The sequence below is a fragment of the Aquarana catesbeiana genome, linkage group LG01 (assembly GCF_042186555.1).
Source record: "Aquarana catesbeiana isolate 2022-GZ linkage group LG01, ASM4218655v1, whole genome shotgun sequence".
In the NCBI taxonomy this organism is placed as follows: domain Eukaryota; kingdom Metazoa; phylum Chordata; class Amphibia; order Anura; family Ranidae; genus Aquarana; species Aquarana catesbeiana.
Genome location: NC_133324.1, coordinates 969,610,074 through 969,632,640, shown reverse-complemented (window position 1 = coordinate 969,632,640; position 22,567 = coordinate 969,610,074). Strand labels below are relative to the sequence as shown.

The 22,567-nt window shown below is 43.9% G+C and overlaps 1 protein-coding gene across 3 annotated transcripts in view; it reads left to right on the top strand.

Annotated features, from left to right (window-relative positions):
* The window catches only part of LOC141122559 (asialoglycoprotein receptor 1-like), a 74,481-nt gene extending 55,788 nt beyond the window's left edge, over positions 1–18,693 (top strand). For 2 of the 3 annotated variants that reach the window (XM_073611985.1, XM_073611986.1), the window contains exons 10-13: positions 3,749–3,823; positions 8,781–8,932; positions 11,053–11,159; positions 18,402–18,693. In XM_073611985.1, coding sequence (XP_073468086.1) covers positions 3,749–3,823; positions 8,781–8,932; positions 11,053–11,159; positions 18,402–18,552 — 485 coding nt within the window. In that variant the 3' untranslated portion in view covers positions 18,553–18,693. The remainder of the gene's footprint in view (positions 1–3,748; positions 3,824–8,780; positions 8,933–11,052; positions 11,160–18,401) is intronic. The other variant, XM_073611983.1, reaches the window with a different exon arrangement.
* Positions 18,694–22,567: the final 3,874 nt, after the last annotated feature.

Here is a 22,567-nt window from a genome sequence, read left to right as displayed (position 1 = left end):
GACCTTTGATGTCTCCAACAGTTCTCCTGGGCACCTTCCATACCACTCAGTAACTGGGAGCACCCTCTCAGAGAACCTCAAGACTATCTGCCACACTGTTAATAAGCATTGGTCCCACCAATACCATTCTCGATCAAGGCTTCCCAGCACAGCCTGTACCACCTGGCTCCACCCATGGGTACTACGCAGCACCACCTGGTCCGACTGTGGTGGAGACACCCAAGTGTACAGTGAGTGCATTTTTACCAACTCCAGCATTTCAAGTAAGGTTTTTGTCATCTCTAAACATCCAATGTCTAAATACCAGACCTTTCTAAGGTCTTTTTCCCTGTCCAAGACATGGAGGGGCTCATCCACTGCAGCTTTTGAGTTTGAGACATTTGAAGAGACCTCCACCTCCTTGGAGGTACCCCTCATCACAGCCTGTTGCTCCCCTGGAGCGCTGTCAGACACATGTCTCACACTTAACCCTTCTGCACCAGTGTCAGTGAGCCACTGCAGGTCATTACAAGTCACATTGTCACCTTGACATCCGAGCTGTTGGGCTGTGGACAACACATCTGCTATGCCAGCACCCTGAACAGTTCCTTCAGACTGGAGGGCAATAACCTTCACAGGGACAAACGTGTCCTTGAGCACCAGCCGATCTGCAATCCCTCCATTGGGCATAGCAGGTGTTATGTCCACCACATTATTTAATATTGCGATTGCATTCTCATACCAATTATCCCAGTCTATTGTGGTTCCATCACTTACTCTAGAAGGCCCCACAGGAACCTGGGATTCACTAGCCAAAACATCACCTGTGTCATTTCTATACATATCCCCTTGGGTTGACACATCATCTGACAAGGTAGGCTGTAATACATGCTTTTGCCCTACCTGCTCTGGGGGCGCTACTGACACACACAGCTCTGCACTTTCAGCTTTTGCAGGCTGAATTAACCCCTTGACACCTGGGTTACACTTAGGGTTGTGGGGCTGCGCCCGCACACTCTCACTGTGTGACTCAGTCTTCCTTTGTTTCACCAGAGTAGCACCACAGCCATCCTGGAAAACCTCTGGCTCCAACACATGGAGACCCCATGAGACTTCCATGGACAAGCCTGCGCTTCTGGTTGTCACGGGAGATATCCTACTCCGATCATTGTCAGTGAACACATTTGCAACATTTTCAGACATGACATTAAAGGGAACACATTTTTCAATGTCATTATCACCAATACCATCACATTTGCCAACAGTAACACATTTGTCAGCATAACCATCTGAATTTTCATTACGTATAGACATAACTGCTACTTTTGTGGATTGTCTATTACCAACCACAGCCTGTGAGCCTCTCCTCACATCACCCTCTATCTTTAAAGGGGAACTCTTTCCTCCTTGGGCAGCTCCATAGCTGACCTGGGAAACTCTCTGCTCCATCACTGCAAGCTCCTCTGAAGTTTCCCTGGGCAACTCTGCAGCACCTGTCACTAGGGAACATGGCACAAGAACAGTTTTGGTCACCCCTACTTTAACCTCTCCAGCACTCTGCTGGATTATAGTAGGCACATGCATAGTCCCCATGTCCATTTGAGTCTTTAAACTTGCTGTCAGCTGGGCTTCACCATGTGCCTCCCCACTGCTCCGGGTAGCACGCTGCAGCAAGTCTATGTCCATTTGCACTGCGGATCTCCCCGCTGGACACACTCCCATTTCACTAGGTTCAGTCCCACAAACTGAAACAGTCTTACCATTTTCAGTGGCTGGCATCATACCCTTCACTTGAGTGCGCTGTCTCTCAGCTGCATCCATACCAGCTACTTCCTCTGGGTGGCCACAGGACGACACTGCAGCCTTTCCAGACTCTTCAGCGTTGTTCCAGAACCTTGGGCAAGTAAAAATTCCATGCCCCACTTGACCACATTCCAAGCACGGTACTGGTAGCTGAACTTTACTTTCTTGGAATCTCCTTGATGACTGGCTCTCTGTTGCCAAGGGATACCACTGGTCATGACCATCAGCAGACAGACTCCTTGGATCCCCGACATCCCTGTTGGCCTGGACATTGCTTCCACAGATGACCATATTCCTCTTTTTCACACGCTGTTGTCCACCTGGCTTCCTGTTGCCAGGGGAAACTTCTTTCACTTCCTTTTCAACTGGGGATGACATGATTAATTTACCCCAGGTCACAGAAATTTCACACTTGGAAAAATTCTCTGGCGTGGCTGGGGCATGTGGTGAAATACCCTCTAGCCATAGAACCCTTTCCCTTGCTTCAGCAAGGATTGCTTCCTTCTTCTGTTTTGAACGCCCCATGCTTGCTGTCTTACACACAGCAACTTGCAACACACTTCATAGCAAAGAGAAAAAAAAATATGTGATTCTCCTTTCACAGGTACACAACCTGCATGCAACACAGAGAGAATAAATATGTGATTCTCCTTTCACAGGTACACAACCTGCATGCAACACAGTCCATCAAACTTCTGTGCAATGCTGTTCGCCTGGCTGCCACACACAGCTAGCAGTAGTTCCTGATGCGACTCACCATGGAGCAAGGACCTAGATTCAACCGTCTACATGCCCGCATTCGAGCACCACTTGTGACATTGGGGATTGTTCAGCTCAAGTGGATAGATGCGTTTTAGTGCAGTGAGTCCACATCAGAGAGGCATTTATAGTTAAGGGCCTGGTAGCCCACGTTTATTAAAAGGAAAAAACAACAAAAGTCCATCCAGGAATCCCACGCAGGGGTCCAAGCTTCAGCAAGTAAATACAATAGAAAATCCAAATGAAAATGCTAGCCCACCTGGCTACTCTTCAGCAGTATTGCTGCTATAGGGAACAGGCCCCTCAAACAAGCTGCTTGGATGCACACAGTCTTAGGCTCCTTGGTCACACACAGTTTCAAGAGCTTCAATGCACACAGCTTCTGGCTCCTTTGACGCACACAGCTTTACAGCCCTTCAATGCACACAGCTTCTGGCTCCCTGGACGCACACAGCTTTGAAGCCCTTCAACGCACACAGCATCTGGCTCCTTGGACGCACATAGCTTTGAAGCCCTTCAACGCACACAGCATCTGGCTCCTTGGACGCACATAGCTTTGAAGCCCTTCAACGCACACAGCATCTGGCTCCTTGGACGCACATAGCTTTGAAGCCCTTCAACGCACACAGCATCTGTTCTCACACAGAGACAGTTACTAGCAGCCACTGCTCCAACTTCACCTTCCTCCAACCCCCATTCTGCTCTCACCAGTCCCTCGTTATATGGGCTGTGTGCACCTGGGCACACACCCTGCTGGCTGTCCACAAGACCCGGACACAGGGTTGGAGATCCCGTCCCACCCAAGACTCTGAAGGATCTCCAAACTACAGAGCCCCATAAGGAACTAGCAAAACCTGGAGAAAACTGCCAGAGCAGTTCTCTCCACCTCAAACCTACACTCTGTAGCTCTGCACTCAGACAATATGCAGACTCTGTGTCCACTTTAACCCCATTTTCATAGTGACAGAGCCTTGCTCTGCCACAATATATACCTCCTGTTTACTATCAGTAAAGTTTAAACTTTAATACTCATTGTCCTTTTTCGTTCCTATGTACTGTATTGATGATGTCCATATGATCCCTATGCATGCTGTAAAGGGTGACAGAACAATGTAACATAATGATTGATGAACCCTTTGTAGCTTTCATGGGGGACTTGTCACCCTTTCTGTACTACGTATTGAGATCTTCTGGTCTTCTATAACAGGGCCTCTTTCTAATGACACTCAGTGGATTTCGGGATCTGTGGGGAAACTGGAAGAAGGAATCTGGAAAGCACATGGTGAGTTGTTCCTGATACATTCATTGGACCACCAAACTTTCCTATACCCCATGTAAAAAGGGGTCACGATATTTCAATTTAATCTGGGCCCCTCCTTGTCCATTCCAAGTGACATCTAATCTCTTCCCTTTATGGTTGATTTCCCATAAATAGAATAGGTGGAGGTTAAGGGTTGTTGTTGGGAGTAGAGACCAAGCAAGCAACATTAGGGAGGAAGGCTGTTTCATTGTGTCCCCCCCCCCCCTTGTGGGATTGCCCTTCAGTGGGATCATGGTGGGATTTTGTAGGTCATTCACTGAACTAACCTCTGACCTTGTGGGAACAGTTGTTTGTGATATAAAAAAATCTGGGTTTCTGGACTATATTAAGCACCTCCAGCCTTTCTTCAATGTCATAATTTGGAAATTGTATTGACTTAGCTATAAGTAAAAGAGATGATGGACTTGGCTTCTGGCTGTAAGTGTGTTCTTTGAAGAGGGTGCCTAAATAATGGATAGCTTGTAAAGTGGGCTGAAACACTGTTGGCTACAGGGTGACGTCTCATAATGTGCTCCGCTGGTGCTGGAGATCAGGATCCTGAATACAAGTAACAAGTGTGGTGGTAAGGGATTGGTGGTGGTTAGGGAAAGGGGTCACCCTCCTGGTGGAAAAGAGCAGACCCTTAAAAGGAACACACAAAAGTTGACTTGTTCCTGTGTCTCATGAGCCTCAGGTGTTCACCTGAATTTTTGGAGCCTTAATATGAAACCACAATGGAAATTCAAAGCCTTGTGTTATGAGTACTCCCGGCCAAATAACATTTTTAAGGACCAGTGCAGTGGTTAGATGGTGCTGTGGGGTGTTGGACCTATCATGAGTACATGTTGGAGCAGATAGTACAGGTCTGTACAGTCTTTGGGGTGGTTAGAGTATAGAGAGTATGCTCCTGGACAACACTTTAATCCTGCAGCCTATTGTGGAGTAACAACTACGAGGGGCGACTAGGGACCAGCCTACACTCAAGTCACAGAGTTCCGCTCCTAATTATCCCTAGTTTACTCACATTTAAGCAGCTTTTTTCCAAATTTATCTTAAAGGAAATCTCCAGGAATTTCATAAAAGACTGACCTTTTCAAGGTGTAGATCCCTAGAAACATAGTGCCTGGAGACACGGTTAAGAACCCCTATGGATCTATTATAGACAGACCAAAAACATTGAATATACAGTAAAAAGGTATATATTTATTTTCATATAACAATAGTGGACATATAGAAATCAATACATAAAAACAGTATCTGATACCCAATTAGTACAATTGTATGAGCTGACCACTGTCCTGGTGCGGGATGGACTAGTGATGATCAATACAGATGTAGAACACCTTACATGTTACGGACTAAAAGTCCTTCTTCAGAGGTTAATTTGGTTCAGATAGGTACAGATTTTCTATAACAAAGAAAATGGGCAAATAATACAATATTAATATAAAGTAATTGGTGTAAATATTTTGACGATTGCAAGATATACAAACGAATCAGCCATGCATATGGACTACTTACTGGGTAAAATAATCCACATGGGACAGGTCTGAGGAATAGTAGATGGTCATTCCAATCATGGACAGCAAAGGAGATCCCCTCCAGAACACAGCAAGCTCGGAGACACAAAAGGCAAACAACGCTTCACTGCCAGGACTCAAGGCTGGGGAGCAAAAGCTTCTGCTTGAACTGGGCCAGTACAACTGTGTTAAAGATATAAAGCATGGCAAGGTCACTAACAAAGGTATTAAGTTCATTGAAATAAAGCAATAGGCAATACGACCTGATAGCATCAATAAGGCTGCATAGAATACGGTCTGTGCTTGGTAATAGTAGGAATAGTGAACATACCTGAGAGATATTAGAATATATCAAGCTGTGCTGCTTTACCACCATGAGCTCCTTCAGCATCTGAAATAAATGCCTGGAGAGCTGGTATTTAAGCGTATATCGAAGCATCAGGCCAATCACAATGTTGATAGTGGTGGCCGTCAGCTGGCCACAGTAAATGGGCAGAGGAGCGCGGCAAAATTTGCCGCCAAACTCCGCCCATAGTCCCCGGCATCTGATGTTCCTCTCCTTCACTCATGCTCGGGTCTGGGGCGCCATTTGCTCCACTCCCGGCGCGCGCGGGTCCCTTGTTTTGCTCCCCCCCACTATGTGTGGGGGGGGCAACCTGGGACACCTTTTTGGCTATGAACTCCCTATTTATGGGTTTTCCTCCGTGCTACGATTCAATCTGGAGCGCAGACGGCAGCCACTTGCGCGTCGGTGACGTGGGATGTGACTCCACCCCCTCTGGGCAGGCTTATGCTGTGCGTCATCACGTCGGGGGACTATAGGTGGAGTTTGGCAGCAAATTTTTGCCGTGCTCCTCCTCCTATTCATTGTGGCCAGCTGACGGCCACCACAATCAACATTGTGATTGGCCTCATGCTTCGATATACGCTTATATACCAGCTCTCCAGACATTTATTTCAGATGCTGAAGGAGCTCATGGTGGTAAAGCAGCACAGCTTGATATATTCTAATATCACTCAGGTATGTTCACTATTCCTGGAATCAATGGGCAATAAGTACAGCGCTGCTCCAATGGTGTTATAAAGATAGTTACACAATAAGCGGCTAACACGCCTCTAAGACATAGGTAGAAATAAATTAATCAGAAGATATGTAGTGTAGCGCTATGCGTATAAATAAAAAGTATGAAAACAGAAAGTTAGGCTCGAGCCATCTCTCAATGGCCAGCAAATAAACAAGAAATACTTCAAAATTAGATAAAAAGTGACTCAATGCAGAAAGTGCGCTATATGTTACAAAATGACATGTAAAATATAATAATTACAATACACCAGTGAAGTATGAAGACAAGACCAAATTATAAATGGATAAAAAATCAACCAAAGAAGTCCATAAATATTTAGAAAATGTGTTCCTGATGAAAATCAAAAATCACCACCAACAGTCTCTGAGGGTTAACTGGTGAAAACAAAAATGGAAAGCTTCTGGTAGGTGAAAGGGTAAAACACCAAATGAAATGAGACGTCTGAGTATATGACAGGACCATCACCAGAGCATCTGAGGAGGCTTACCGGAAGCAGGGGACTTGAAAAGACATACGTCTTACAAGTCTCAATAAGCTTGTTTAGCCGCCAGGGCTGGCAAGATGGATCATCGGGTATCCACAACTTCAAATAGGGGGGAAGGGAAGATCTGTCACAGCTTAATTGTAATAGCAAAAATAACACAGTTCAGGAACAAAGTCAAAAACAGAAGCCAGGGTTTGGAAGCCAGAGCGGGTAATCAGAAGAACAAGGATCATGGAACCAGAAGTCAGCATGGTAAGGAGCCAAAAATCAGGAGCAGGAATCAGAAGAGAAGTCAGCCAGACCAATTCATACACAGGAACACACTGGAGATGTTGACCACTAACTATGTTCACTATTCCTACTATTACCAAACACAGACCTTATACCTATCTGAACCAAATTAACCACTGAAGAAGGACTTTTAGTCCGTAACATGTAAGGTGTATTGACATGTATTGATCATCACTAGTCCGTCCCGCACCAGGACACTGGTCAGCTCATACAATTGTACTGATTGGGTATCAGATACTGTTTTTATGTATTGATTTCTATATGCTCACTATTGTTATATGAAAATAAATTGATACCTTTTTATATTCAATTGTTTGGTCCGTCTATAATAGACCCCTAGGGGTTCTTAACCGTGTCTTCAGGCACCTGGTTTTCTTCATTGGTTCTTAAATTGGGTCGGACAGACCAAATCCTTGTCCACACACATTCCAATCCCTCCCCCTCTTTTCTTGTCATCCCTAGAAACAAGTTCACCTAACTGTCCCTTTGAAGAGATTTCCTTTCAACTCCTGTCTAGACTCTTTTACAGGAAATGAAGGAAAAATTCCCACTTGGACATGGACAGGGAGGAAGAAAACAAAATAGCCATTTCCTTTTCTATCTATAACAAAAAAAAAAAAAAACACTCTTTTTGGTCTTTAACTCTAATATTATTATTATTATTATTATTAATAATACATTTTATTTATAGTGCCCTTTTCATCAAAAGATCTCAAAGTGCTACAGGTTAAAAACAAAAAAGAAAAAATGAGCAGTTAATACAATGAAACAAACATCTAAAGAGGACAAAAAGCTTGGCTAAAAAGAAATGTCTTGAGACCTTTTTTAAAACAGTCAGTGGATTGAGGAGCCCTCAGGGTGTCGGGTAGGGCATTCCACAGGCGTGGGGCAGCTGCACTAAATGCCCCGTCTCCCATTGTCCTGAGTCTAGTTCTCGGAATATGGAGAAGGTTTGAGTGAGTGGAGCGGAGGGGACGTGTTGTGTTTTGCGGTTTGAGAAGTTCTTTGAGGTAGGGAGGGGCATATCCATGGATACATTGATGTGTGAGAAGGGAAACCTTGTACTCAATCCTGGTAGAGACAGGAAGCCAGTGGAGTGAGTGAAGAATTAGGGGTAATGTGCTCATGTTTCCGCACTCTCATCAGGATCCTTGCTGCAGAGTTTTGGATGTACTGAAGCCTCTGCAGACTCTTTCTAGGAATCCCAATGAGAAGTGCGTTACAGTAGTCCAGTCTAGAGGAGACAAAGGCATGAACCAGTTTTTCGGCACCTGGGAGGGAAAGAATGTGACGGAGTTCAGCGATATTACAGAGGTGGTAGAAAGAGGTCTTGCATAGGTGATTTATATGGCCTTCAAAGGTGAGTTGGGAGTCCATTTTTACACCAAGATTTGTGACAGTTGATGAGAGGGGGATATTATAACCAGAAAAGGTGATACTGTTTATGAATGATGATTTGGAACTCTAATAGGCTCTTGTAACTGGGCCAGTCCTACATGATCCCCACCATCCTCCCTCTCTTTCTCGCACCTCACTATCTCTTCCTGTCTCTCTTTCAGGCCTTTCTACTCCATTGTGTGAAACAAACTGGGTTCACTATGGCCTCAGCTGTTACTATAAGTCTCGGAAAGCGGAATCTTGGGAAGATGCCAGGAAAGAGTGCAAGTACAATAGGTCTGACCTGGTGGTCATTAATGGATACGATGAGATGGTAAGAATGCTGAGCACTACTATGGGCAATAGGGAGGGTCATGTATATGTAACCAGGCATGCTGTTACTGAGTTATGCAGAATATTAAGTCTATCGTTATTGTGAAAGTCGCCTGGAAAAGCTTCCTTCTTTCTGCTACAAGATGGATCTCATGGACATACTGTGCTTCTGAATTACAAAAGCTGAACATTGAATTCTGGGTGTTGTAGTTTGTAATATTAACAGTGCCAATACAGCTGCATAGAGAGAAAACTACGAGTTCCGTTGCAGCTGGAGGCACGAGGAGTCTACAAGGATCAATGTAAATTAGAAAGCCCAGGATAGAGCATCGGCTTTTGGGGGGGGCCGCCAGCCAGGACAGTAGGAGATGTAACAGACCCCTGATATCTCACGAAAGCCCCCAACAGGGCTGATAAATAAATAAAGAATTAATAATAGTAATACGTAATAAGTAATATTAGAAATAAACAGATATTTAAAAGGTTTAATTGTAAAAAGAATGAAAAATAAAATATAAAAACACACTGACACCAGCCACTCCCCCCCCCCCCCAAAAAAAAAGCATTGTAAAAAAAAAAAAAAAAAAAAAATTGTAAAAAATTTTAACAAATAAAATTGTGAAAAAAAATAAAATAGAAATGAAAACTACTGACACAGTCCACGCGTCATCAGTGCTGCAAATTAGTGCCACTGTCACATGACTTGAAAAAAAAGTATCGGTACTTGTACTCGGTCTTTAAAAACTGGTATCGGTGCAACCCTAGTTGATACACATTTCCTTCAATTTGCCAAATAGGACATATTCACCTACAGAACCCCGCCACACCTACTACTCTAATCCATTCCTATGCCGCGTACACACAATCGCACATTCCGACGAAATCCATGTTTTTTTTTTTTCCGACGGATGTTGGCTAAACTGTTAGCAAACTTGTCTTGCATACACACGGTCACACAAAGTTGGTCAGAAATTGCGAACGTCAAGAACGCGGTGACGTACAACATGTACGACGAGCCGAGAAAAATGAAGTTCAATAGCCAGTGCGGCTCTTCTGCTTGATTCCGTGGAACTTTGTGCGTCGGAATTGTGTACACACGATCAGAATTTCCGACAATGGATTTTGTTGTGGGAAAATTTGAGATCCAGATCTCAAATTTTGTGTGTCGGAAATTCCGATGGAAAATGTCCAATGGAGCCTACAACAAGCTCCGATCGCACATCTGCCATCGGAAAGTCTGACCGTGTGTACGCGGCATAAGTGTGGCTAAGCCAGCCTATAAATATGGTGAAGCCATGCCAGCAGGGGAGATGCGTGGAAAATGGAGTGCTGAGGAGACTGTTGGTGGCTTAGGAGGGACCCCTGGGTCTGGGGGGGGGGGCTCTGCCTCCAGGCTGAGGCTCGGGCTGGCTTGGGAAGATCCTAACAGCATTATGGTTTGCAAAGGATTCTTGTCTGAGGAGTAAAGAGGACAGAGGGAGAACATCGGCACACCAAGGGATTCACAAGGGGAGAGACTGCTACATGTAGCAAGCTTTCAAGAGGACAAGAGGACAACGTTGTGCTCAACCCTTCCGATCCCTTACCCTGGGAGACCTTTGGAGCAGCTGGTACTTCCTGCAGTCAGTAGAGCTGGGAGAAGTTTTTATGGAGGATTTAGAGATGCTTCTGTATGCAGCTCACAACACACTGCGCTATTTTCTAAAAGGGACTGAGAGTTCCTAGTCCTTAAGGGATCGCCTGTCCTTTAAGCCAATCGGGTGACGGGTCTCAGGACCCGCTTCCTGGTTGGCCGGGAGGAAGATCAGTGTGAGAATAGTGAATATTAATTCGCTATTGTCACACAACTGGGTGTGCTCAGAGCGCAATGCTTATCACATATTCTAGAACTGTAGACTTGGACATGGATAAATAAGTCATAACTTTACAAAGTCTACTGAATGTGACCACACACCGACTTGATTGAGTCATTAGATCTCAATGCATAAATAAAGATCATGTACACATATGCCTGTGGGGGCGTTCCCCCCCAGAACATTCTGTCTGTACAATAAAAAAAGAAACAAATGCATGAAAATCTCCCATGGTAACAGATTCTGTCTTTTTTTTTTCTTTCTGAAGAATTTTATTCATCACTTTTCGGGGATGGAGCTCACATGGATCGGTCTTGCAGAATATAACAGAACCTGGAAATGGGTGGACAACACTTCTTATGAGATAACTCCAATGTAAGACCCTCCTCCCCCCAAATATCAAATTCCTTCTCACATAACTTCAAAGGCTAAAAGCTACATTGTATCAAAATGTCTCTTTTTCTGTGAAGTAAGGGATTTACAAACTTGGAAATGTGATAAGCAGGAATTTCCCATAACTTAGAAATACTTTAGATATGGTGGACAGTAGAACCTGTGCCCAACAAAGGCAAGCAGAGGACAACAGACCAGTCACTTGTATTGCTTGTGATCTCCCTGCAGCTGATCTTTTCCCCATTACTGACTTACCATGGCTTGTTCATAACATTTTTACTGTGTGGAGGTGGCCATCTTGGTAGGGCTTTGCTTCCTCATGTCAGAGCTCCTCCCCTGAATGCCTAATGGGATAATATAAGTACTTGCCGACCACCTAACTGGGACTTTATGTCATTACTTTGACGTTTATAACTGGGGTTTTCTCTGCAGATATAAGCCATAACCCCGGTATAAAGATTTTCTGCAGCCGCCGCTTTTTGCGATAAAAGTGATCTGAGTGGCTGATTAGCCGCTGCATAGTGATGGGCGGAATACCACTGGGTTCGGTTTAAAACCAGAACTCCCAAACATGGAAAAAGTTCGGACCTGAAACCAGAACCTTATTATAGTCTAAGGGAACCCAAATTCAAAAAAATAACAGTCCCCAATTTTAAGGCTTATATGCAAGTTATTGGCCATAAAAGAGGTATAGGGGTCCGGGTACTGCCCTGGGGAACATGTACCATTTAAATTTTTTTTAAAATATAGCTTTTAAAGGAGCAGTGCTTTTAATGATGCTTAAAGTAAAACAATAAAAATGTAAAATTCCTTTAAATATAGTGCCTGGGGGTCCCCTTAGTCTGCCTGTAAATTGGCGCATCTGTACCATGTATAGAAACTGCTGCAGCAGAACTGATATAAACTGACTCCCCCGCTGACAGCTGAATGAAAAAAAAATAAAATAAACGGCAATACAAAAATGTAAAAAAAAACAGTGTGGGGTCCCCCCCATCCGTTCCAGGCCGTTTGGGTCTGATATGGATTTTAAGGGGAACCCCACAATAAAAAAAAAGGGCATAGGATCCCCCCAAAATCCATACCAGACCAGGGGCGGATCCAGAGTCTAGTCTCGGGAGGGGCACTGCCAGAAAATACGTTTTTTTGGCGGGAATTTATCAGGGAAATGGCTGGTGTTGGCGCTTCAATCATCACAGCACCATGGTTGTTATGGTGTCAGGATGATTGAAGCACATTTTTTCTATTATTACATTGTTATATAAAATGAAATAGTTCAACTCACCATAATGCAGAGTCAGTGGGAGCCCCAAGCGTGTCACTTGCCACGTTGCCTGCCACCAGATGCGGATTGTCACTCTCCACTTCACCTGCCACACGTTGCAGATTGTCACTTGCCATGTCACCTGCCCTCAAATGTGGATTGTCACTTTCCTGCTACAATTGTCACTTGCCACATCGCCTGCCATCAGATGCAGATTGTCACCTTGCCACGTCACCTTCCACACATTGCGGATTGTCACTTGCCACATCCCCTGTCACACATTGCGGATTGTCACTTTCCACGTCACCTGCCCCCAGATGCAGATTGTCACTTGCCTGCTACAATTGTCACTTGCCACGTCACCTGCCACCAGATGCGGATTGTCACTTGCCACGTCACCTGCCCCCAGATGCGGATTGTCACTTGCCACGTCACCTTGCCACCAGATGCGGATTGTCACATCGCCTGCCACACATTGCGGATTGTCACTTGCCACGTCGCCTGCCACCAGATGAAGATTGTCACTTGCCACGTCACCTGCCACCAGATGCAGATTGTCACGTCACATGCCACACATTACAGATTGTCACTTGCCATGTTGCCTGCCACCAGTTGCAGATTTTCACTTGCCACGTCGCCTGCCACCAGATGCAGATTGTCACTTGCCACATCATCTGCCACACGTTGTGGATTGTCACTTGCCACATCATCTGCCACACGTTGCGGATTGTCACTTGCCTGCTACAGCTACAATTGTCACTTTCTGTTTCCCAGAGGGTGAGGCAGCAGATTACCAGTCAGGCAGCAGAGAGATGATGTAATCTCTCTGCTGCCCGTAGCTACCTGCACATTGAGGGCGGAACTGCAGGGATGCAGGGCGGGCGGTGAGAGATGATGTCATCTCTCTGCTCCCCCGCCCGCCGGCTCCCTGATTGGCCAGCAGCCCGGCCGCTCTCTAAATGTCACCCGCCCACTCTGACTGTCACCAGCGGCCAGCCTGGCCGTCCGCTCTCACCCGCCCACCCCACTGTCAGGCTTAGACTGTCGCCAGCCCCCCGGCCGTCCGCTCTTACCCGCCCACCCCACTGTCAGTCTCAGACTATCACCAGCCCGGCCGTCCGCTCTCTCACCCACCCACTGTCAGTCTCAGACTGTCACCCGCCCGGCCGTCCGCTCTCTCTCTCCCATGGACCCAGCTGCCTGCCCTCTCACCAGCATTCTCGGAGGGGGCAATTGCCCCGTTGCCCCCCCCAGGATCCGCCCCTGTACCAGACCCTTATGCGAGCATGAAGTCTGGCAGACCAGGAAAGGGGGGACAAGCGAACCATACCAGGCCACATGCCCTCAACATGGGGGGGTGCTTTAAGGCAGGGGGACCACAAAGGGCCTGATATTTATTGGGGTACATTTTTGTATTGCCGGCAATGTTTTTTTTTTCCATTCAGCTGATGACCCATCCGTTGTTAAGGACACGAAAGGCTGTGCCCTGATTGGGCAAGGCCTTGCACCTGACCAGCAGTTAGGTGCATTCCTTCAACCAATCAGGGCCCTAGAATGCACTGTGCAGTGGATGTTTGCCCGCCAAGCACCCCTCAAATTCGAATATTCGGCGAACACCCAAACGGGTGCTGTTCAGGGCTAAACTGATGCTCGGCCTGAACAATTTGCCCATCTCTACTGCTGAATCACTTTTAGGGGTGCCACTTTCTGGTTCATTGTGAAGCCCGGGAACCAATGCAGTGGTTGCGGCAGCTGGCCATAAGCAGCAGGAAAGATGGCCTCCACTCATCTCTATTGCCTAGGAAGCCCGGATTGACGTCATTCTTTTAAAAAAGGAACAGTGTAAAAATAAAAAATTTTTTAATAAAATAAATAATTTAAAATTTTTTTATTTTTTTTAAATCGCCCCTGTCCCCCCCCCCACGCTGGCGCACAGTGGTGAGCACATACGTAGGTCACGCCCACATATGTAAATTGTGTTTGCACCACACATGTGAGGTAGCGCTGTAAACGTCAGAGGGAGAGCAATAATTCTAGCACCAGATATTCTCTCAAACCATGAACTGGTAACCTGTAAAAATGTTTAAAGCGTTCACCTATAGAGATTTTTGAGTACCGTAGTTTTCCATTCTACAAGTCTGCTCAATTTTAAAGCATGACATGTATCTATTTACTCATACTCGTTTCATCATCTTCAAATATTGGGTTACATATTGTGGTTTCTTTTTATTCAAAAAAAAAAAATTGCGTTTGAAAAAGGGATGCATAAAAAAAGTGACATAAAAAAAATTAAGAATTGCAACAAGCACCATTGTATTTGCTGGGGCCTCTGCTAAAAAAAAATTATATACACAGTATATAATGTTTGGGAGATTATTATTATTACTAAGTAGTTTTCTAGCAGAAAAAAAAAAAAGATTTTTAGAGAAACTCTCCTCTGTTCACCTAGTGGGAGTGGGTACCTGTCAGAAATAGGTAACCATCCCCTTAATAAAAAATAAATGTGAAGCTCCGCTTTAAGAAGTAGCAGGAGGAGGGGCAGGGGCGGACTGACTATTCGGGCACTCGGGCACTGCCCGAGGGTCCCATGCCACTATGGAGCCCCATCAGGGTTGCCAGCCTCAATAAAACCAGGGACAGTATGTAAAAATCTGTGTTTTTTTTTAAAAAAATCACAAGATTATAGGTGCCCGCCTCTCCAGTACCTTTTCAGTGTGTGTATGTGTATACTGTGTGTGTATACTGTGTGTGTATATTGTGTGTCTGTGTGTGTATACAGTATGTGTGTGTGTACTGTGTAGCTCCATAATCTATTGCCTAGGGGCCCCATAATCTCCTATTTTCCAGGGGCCCCATAATGTTCTCCTATTGCCCGGGGGCCCCAACATTTCCTATTGCCCGGGGGCCCCATAATCTCCTATTGCCCGGGGGCCCCATAATCTCCTATTGCCCGGGGGCCCCATAATCTCCTATTGCCCGGGGGCCCCATGAGGTGTCAGTCCACCCCTGAGGAGGGGTAGAGGAAACATAGATCCATAGAATGGATGAAGCAGAAACAGGGAGATCCTTGCATTGCAGGTCCTCATGTAGGAAGTCTCAGGTGTTTGGTGCCCAACATGGAGAAAATGCACATGGAGGCCATAGAATGCAGTAAAATGAATTAACACAAAGTGACATAGTTACATAGTTAGTCAGGTTGAACAAAGACACAAGTCCATCTAGTTCAACCAATAATGAAAAAAAAATCATACAATTCCATATACACAATCCTTCACCCGCAGTTGATCCAGAGGAAAGCAAAAACCCAGCAAAGCATGATCTAATTTTCTCCAGCAGGGGAAAAAAAAATTCCTTCCTGATCCCCGAGAGGCAATTTCCCTGACACTTTACCTATAAATGTCAGTACTCAGTTATATTCTGTAGATTTAGGAAAGAATCCAGGTCTTTTTTAAAGCAATCTACTGAGCTGGCCAGAACCACCTCTGGAGGGAGTCTATTCCACATTTTCACAGCTCTTACTGTGAAGAAACCTTTCCGTGTTTGGAGATGAAATCTCTTTTCCACTAGATGTAAACAGTTCCCCCTTGTCCTCTGTGATGTCTTTAAAGTGGATATCCCCCTTAATCTCCCCTTCTCAAGAGAGAATAAATTCAGTTCCTCTAATCTCTCCTCATAGTTGAGCTCCTCCATGCCTCTTATCAGTTTGGTTGCCCTTCTCTGCACTTTCTTCAGTTCCTCTGATATCCTTTTTGAGAACTGGAGCCCAAAACTGAACTGCATATTGCAGATGAGGTCTTACTAATGATTTGTACAGGGGGGGCAAAATGATATCTCTCTCTCTCTGGAGTCCATACCTCTCTTATACAAGAAAGGACTTTGCTCACTTTGGAAACTGCAGCTTGGCATTGCATGTTATTATTGAGCTTATGAACTACCAAAACCCCAGATCCTTCTCCACCATTGATTCCCCCAGTTGTACTCCCTCTAGTATGTATGATGCATATTCTTAGCCCCCAAGTGCAGAACTTTACATTTATCAACATTAAACCTCCCAATTAGACAGTGCATTGAGGTCAGCTTGTAAGTTGAAGACATTCTGTAGGGCGTTATTCCACTGCATAGCTTGGTGTCATCTGCAAAGACTGAAATGGTACAGTTAATCCCAGACCCAATATCATTCATAGAGATATTAAAAAGTAAGGGTCCCAGCACTGAACCTTGGTGTACACCACTGATAACCTTAGACCATTCAGAGTAAGAATCATTAACCACTACTCTCTGAATTCTGTCTTTTAGCCAGTTTTCTATCCATTTACAAACTGATATTTCCAGGCCTGTAGACTTTACCTTACACATGAGCCGTGTGTGGGGAACTGTGTCAAACGCTTTTGCAAAATCCAAGTATACCACGTCCACAGCCACCCCTCTGTCCAAGTATATCACGTCAACTGCCACCCCTCTGTCCAAGTATACCACGTCCACAGCCACCCCTCTGTCCAAGTATACCACGTCAACCGCCACCCCTCTGTCCAAGTATACCATGTCCACAGCCACCCTTCTGTCCAAGTACACCATGTCCACAGCCACCCTTCTGTCCAAGTATGCCATGTCCACAGCCACCCTTCTGTCCAAGTACACCATGTCCACAGCCCCCCCTCTGTCCAAGTACACCATGTCCACAGCCACCCCTCTGTCCAAGTATACCACGTCAACAGACACCCCTCTGTCCAAGTATACCATGTCCACAGCCACCCCTCTGTCCAAGTATACCACGTCCACAGTCACCCTTCTGTTCAAGTATACCACATCCACAGCCACCCCTCTGTTCAAGTATACCACATCCACAGCCACCCCTCTGTCCAAGTATACCACGTCCACAGCCACCCTTCTGTCCAAGTATACCACATCCACCCCTCTGTCCAAGTATACCATGTCCACAGCCATCCCTCTGTCCAAGTATACCACGTCCACAGCCACCCCTCTGTCCAAGTATACCACGTCCACAGCCACCCCTCTGTCCAAGTATACCACGTCCACAGCCACCCCTCTGTCCAAGTATACCACGTCCACAGCCACCCCTCTGTCCAAGTATACCACGTCCACAGCCACCCCTCTGTTCAATGTTTTACTTACCTCCTCATAAAAAGAAGTTCCAACACAATACTGTATAAAGAAGGTCTTGCAAAACACTCAGTATTATAGAAGATATTCTGGAAGGCTTACGGTGCCTTGCAGCATCCGACAAAGGAGGCGGTTTGAAGGGGGTCTGGCAGCAAGACCCCCGAACGCAGGAAAGAACTCCTGACTGAAGGCTTGACGTGCAGTCCATACTTTTCCCTCCTCTTCTGCAACCTTTCCCTATACTAGACACACTGTCCCTCATCAGGGGGTTCCTGTCCCTAACCTAGCTACTTTGCAAGTGTGCATTAACTGTAGTGAGGCAGCGCTATTTATTAGCACTGCCCATACTAAAGATGGTTGCAGTGGTCATCCAGAGCAGCACCGTCCATATGGATGGCTGCTCCCCTGATGACACATACGGAGGCCTCAGTTTCCCCAGTTCTTCGTCTTCTCTGCATGATGGCTACCTGTGCAAGGAGGCTGAACCACACCTGCCTACACTCAGGTACAGTTCCCCTCCAGCAAGGAGAATAGTAGACAGTACAGGTACAGTAGTCACCAAATCTCAGTTCAAATTTAGTGGGATGATCTCACTCTGCAGATATACAGGATATATGAGGATACAGAACAGGAGTTCCTAGGGACAGGAAGCGCACTGATATGTTTCAGGAGTTATAATGGACTAAATTAAGGGTAACGCTTAGGCACAATTAACATTTTTAGATGTTCTCTATAAGATAGCAAATCTTCATTTTTTGAGTCTACTGTATGTCCACTTTAAGGCTCTGCTGTTCAGATTATCTGTGTTTGCATGGTCATTAATGTTTCTTGTTTTCCTGCAGGTATTGGCTTTATCGCCGTATTTATACTTCAAATTCTGATACCAAAGGAATAGGAGATTGTGCCTTTTTGGTAGACGGACATTCGTGGCATCAGACAAATTGCTTCCACCAATTTATGTACATCTGTGAGAATAAACGCATTTTTCTGTAATGCCAAAAATCAGAAAACATATCAATAAATAATACAGCCGGCCTCATACATAATTAATATGATAATAATATAATATACAGTGGGGAAAGTATTCAGACCCCCTTAAATTTTTCACTCTTTATTATATTGCAGCCATTTGCTAAAATCATTTAAGTTCATTTTTTTTCCTCATTAATGTACACACAGCACCCCATATTGTACACACAGCACCCCATATTGTACACACAGCACTCCATATTGTACACACAGCACCCCATATTGACAGAAAAACACAGAATTGTTGACATTTTTGCAGATTTATTAAAAAAGAAAAACTGAAATATCACATGGTCCTAAGTATTCAGACCCTTTGCTCAGTATTTAGTAGAAGCCCCTTTTGATGAGTCTTTTTGGGAAAGATGCAACAAGTTTTTCACACCTGGATTTGGGGATCCTCTGCCATTCCTCCTTGCAGATCCTCTCCAGTTCTGTCAGGTTGGATGGTAAACATTGGTGGACAGCCATTTTTAGGTCTCTCCAGAGATGCTCAATTGGGTTTAAGTCAGGGCTCTGGCTGGGCCATTCAAGAACAGTCACAGAGTTGTTGTGAAGCCACTCCTTCGTTATTTTAGCTGTGTGCTTAGGGTCATTGTCTTGTTGGAAGGTAAACCTTCGGCCCAGTCTGAGGTCCTGGGCACTCTGGAGAAGGTTTTCGTCCAGGATATCCCTGTACTTGGTCGCATTCATCTTTCCCTCGATTGCAACCAGTCGTCCCGTCCCTGCAGCTGAAAAACACCCCCACAGCATGATGCTGCCACCACCATGCTTCACTGTTGGGACTGTATTGGACAGGTGATGAGCAGTGCCTGGTTTTCTCTACACATACCGCTTAGAATTAAGGCCAAAAAGTTCTATCTTGGTCTCATCAGACCAGAGAATCTTATTTCTCACCATCTTGGAGTCCTTCAGGTGTTTTTTTAGCAAACTCCATGCGGGCTTTTATGTGTCTTGCCCTGAGAAGAGGCTTCCGTCGGGCTACTCTGCCATAAAGCCCCAACTGGTGGAGGGCTGCAGTGATGGTTGACTTTCTACAACTTTCTCCCATCTCCCGACTGCATCTCTGGAGCTCAGCCACAGTGATCTTTGGGTTCTTCTTTACCTCTCTCATCAAGGCTCTTCCCCCCGATAGCTCAGTTTGGCCGGACGGCCAGCTCTAGGAAGGGTTCTGGTCATCCCAAACGTCTTCCATTTAAGGATTATGGAGGCCACTGTGCTCTTAGGAACCTTAAGTGCAGCAGAAATTTTTTTGTAACCTTGGCCAGATCTGTGCCTTGCCACAATTCTGTCTCTGAGCTCTTCAGGCAGTTCCTTTGACCTCATGATTCTCATTGGCTCTGACATGCACTGTGAGCTGTAAGGTCTTATATAGACAGGTGTGTGGCTTTCCTAATCAAGTCCAATCAGTATAATCAAACACAGCTGGACTCAAATGAAGGTGTAGAACCATCTCAAGGATGATCAGAAGAAATGGACAGCACCTGAGTTAAATATATGAGTGTCAAAGCAAAGGGTCTGAATACTTAGGACCATGTGATATTTCAGTTTTTCTTTTTTAATAAATCTGTACAAATGTCAACAATTCTGTGTTTTTCTGTCAATATGGGGTGCTGTGTGTACATTAATGAGGAAAAAAATGAATTCAAATGATTTTAGCAAACGGCTGCAATATAACAAAGAGTGAAAAATTTAAGGGGGGTCTGAATACTTTCCGTCCCCACTGTATAAGACATATAAGTAGAACACACACCATAAACTGGAAAGGAAATGGAAGCCCCCCCCCCCCCAGACCAAATTGGACTGTAAGTGATTAATTTGTCATCTCATCAATTTTCTAAGGAAGAAATTCAGATGCTTTCCTTTGGGCTAAGTTTTTCCCCCCCTCCTATGATTTCGATAAAGTTGCTACTATAAAATATTTACAACTTTTTTCGCGCAAATTGATTTTGCAAATGCGTCATGACAATGCGTCCATTCAAGCCAGATTTGTATTGGAGGAATACCAATATTAACGCCTCAAGAATGCAAAGCTTTGAGATTTGAAATTTGACATCTTGAACAGTGGTCTCCAAACTGCAGCCCGGGATGTGGCCCTTTGCTTGCCTTTATCTGGCCCTTGGGGCACTATTCCACCAATTGACACCATCGATGGGGCGCTATTCTTCCATTAGATATGTGAAAACATTTGTTTTGTTTCATTTTGATCTATCATTTAAATAAATATGTTTCGTTAAATTCGTTACATTCATTTCATTTGTTTTGTCCTATTTTGAATTCGAAAAAAATCTGGCCGCATTCAAAAAAAATTTCTAAACAAATTATCGATTCGTTCTCAGAATTCGAAAATGCATTTGAATTCGATTTTTTTTTTTTAAACATTTAAGTGCATCTGTTGTATTAGGCTATTGATACCGACTGTCTGACGATTGGAAAATTAGAACAAAATAGAATAAAATAGAAAAAAAATATAACCATCTTCCCGAAATTTCGATTTCGTATAAATTAATTAGAATATAATAGAAAATAATAGAAAAGAATAGAATAGAAAATAAGAGAATAGAATAGAAAATCAATAGAAAATAATAAAATATAATTGAATATAACAGTTATATTCTATTTTGTTCTATTCTATATTAATTGTTTTTCAATTCTTTTCTATTTTATTCTCTTATTTTCTATTCTAATCTTTTCAATTCAAATTCATTCCATTTGAAATTCGAATTTCTGAAGATGGTTATATTCTTTATATTTTATTCTATTCTATTGTTGTTCTATTCTATTCTCTTATTTTCTATTCTATTATTTTCAATTTTTTTGGATTAAATTGTTTTGTATTCTATTGTATTTCAGATTTATTCTATTCAAATTTTGAAAGATGGTCATATTCTATTTTATTCTATTCTATTAAATTCTATTTTATTCGTTACGATTCTTTCATTTTTATTCTATTTTATATTCTATTTCATTGTATTCTTTTTTAGAAAATTGATTTCTAATTTTTTCAAATTTGATTTCGATTGAAATTTGTGTTAGAATTCGAATCAAATTTGGTCCGAATTTTGGTTTGTTGTTTTCGGATTCGTTTTAAATTTGTTACTATTATAATTCAGTAATTCCGATACATTCAAATTTCCGAATAACGAAAAATTTGTAAGAATTTCGATTCAGAACTAAATGGACCGCACATGTCTATTTTCCATTTATACCAACCATGGGGCACTTTTTCTCCCATTAAAGCCAATGATAGGGCACTGATGTTGGGGGCATTTTCTACTCCCACTGGCCACAGCCTGCCCCCCCCCTAAAGCCTGAAGGACAGTAAACTGGCCCTTTGCCTAGAAAGTCTGGAGACCCCTGTTCTAGAAGGAAGCAGCCCACCAGATCTGATTAATGATGATCTGGATACTTTGATGTCTGATGTCCCATAGGCCGTTGAAAGGAACCCCAAAGGAATGTTCTGGAAATCACAGAAATTTCCCTCTGCCAACACCGGCTCAAATGTAGCTGCATTTTTAAAACCTGTTTCCAGGAAATTTGAATCACTGTCTATCAAGGGAAACCATCAATCCAATCCTACAAAATCCCAACAGTTACCATTGCACAACTTGAAACAAAATGATCAAATAACTATTAAATCAGTAGATAAGGGTGGCAACACCGTCATAATGGACAACAAGGACTATGCAAATATGTGTATGGAGATTTTAAAGAAGAGATGCTATTACCACCCTATATTTAAAATAGGTTTTTATAGATGGGCCTTTGATCAAGGAATAATTTCAAGCTCAGTATTATCAGCGCTTCATTCCCTAGGGAACCTACTTTTCATGCTTTACCCAAAATACACAAAAACCAATCCCCTGGCTGAGCTATAATTTCTGACAGGGGTAGCCTACCGAAAATGCAAATAAAGTTATTGATTCCCATTTGAGGCCCTTTGTATTCAATCTTCCAATCCGTTGTTAAGGATACTATTCAT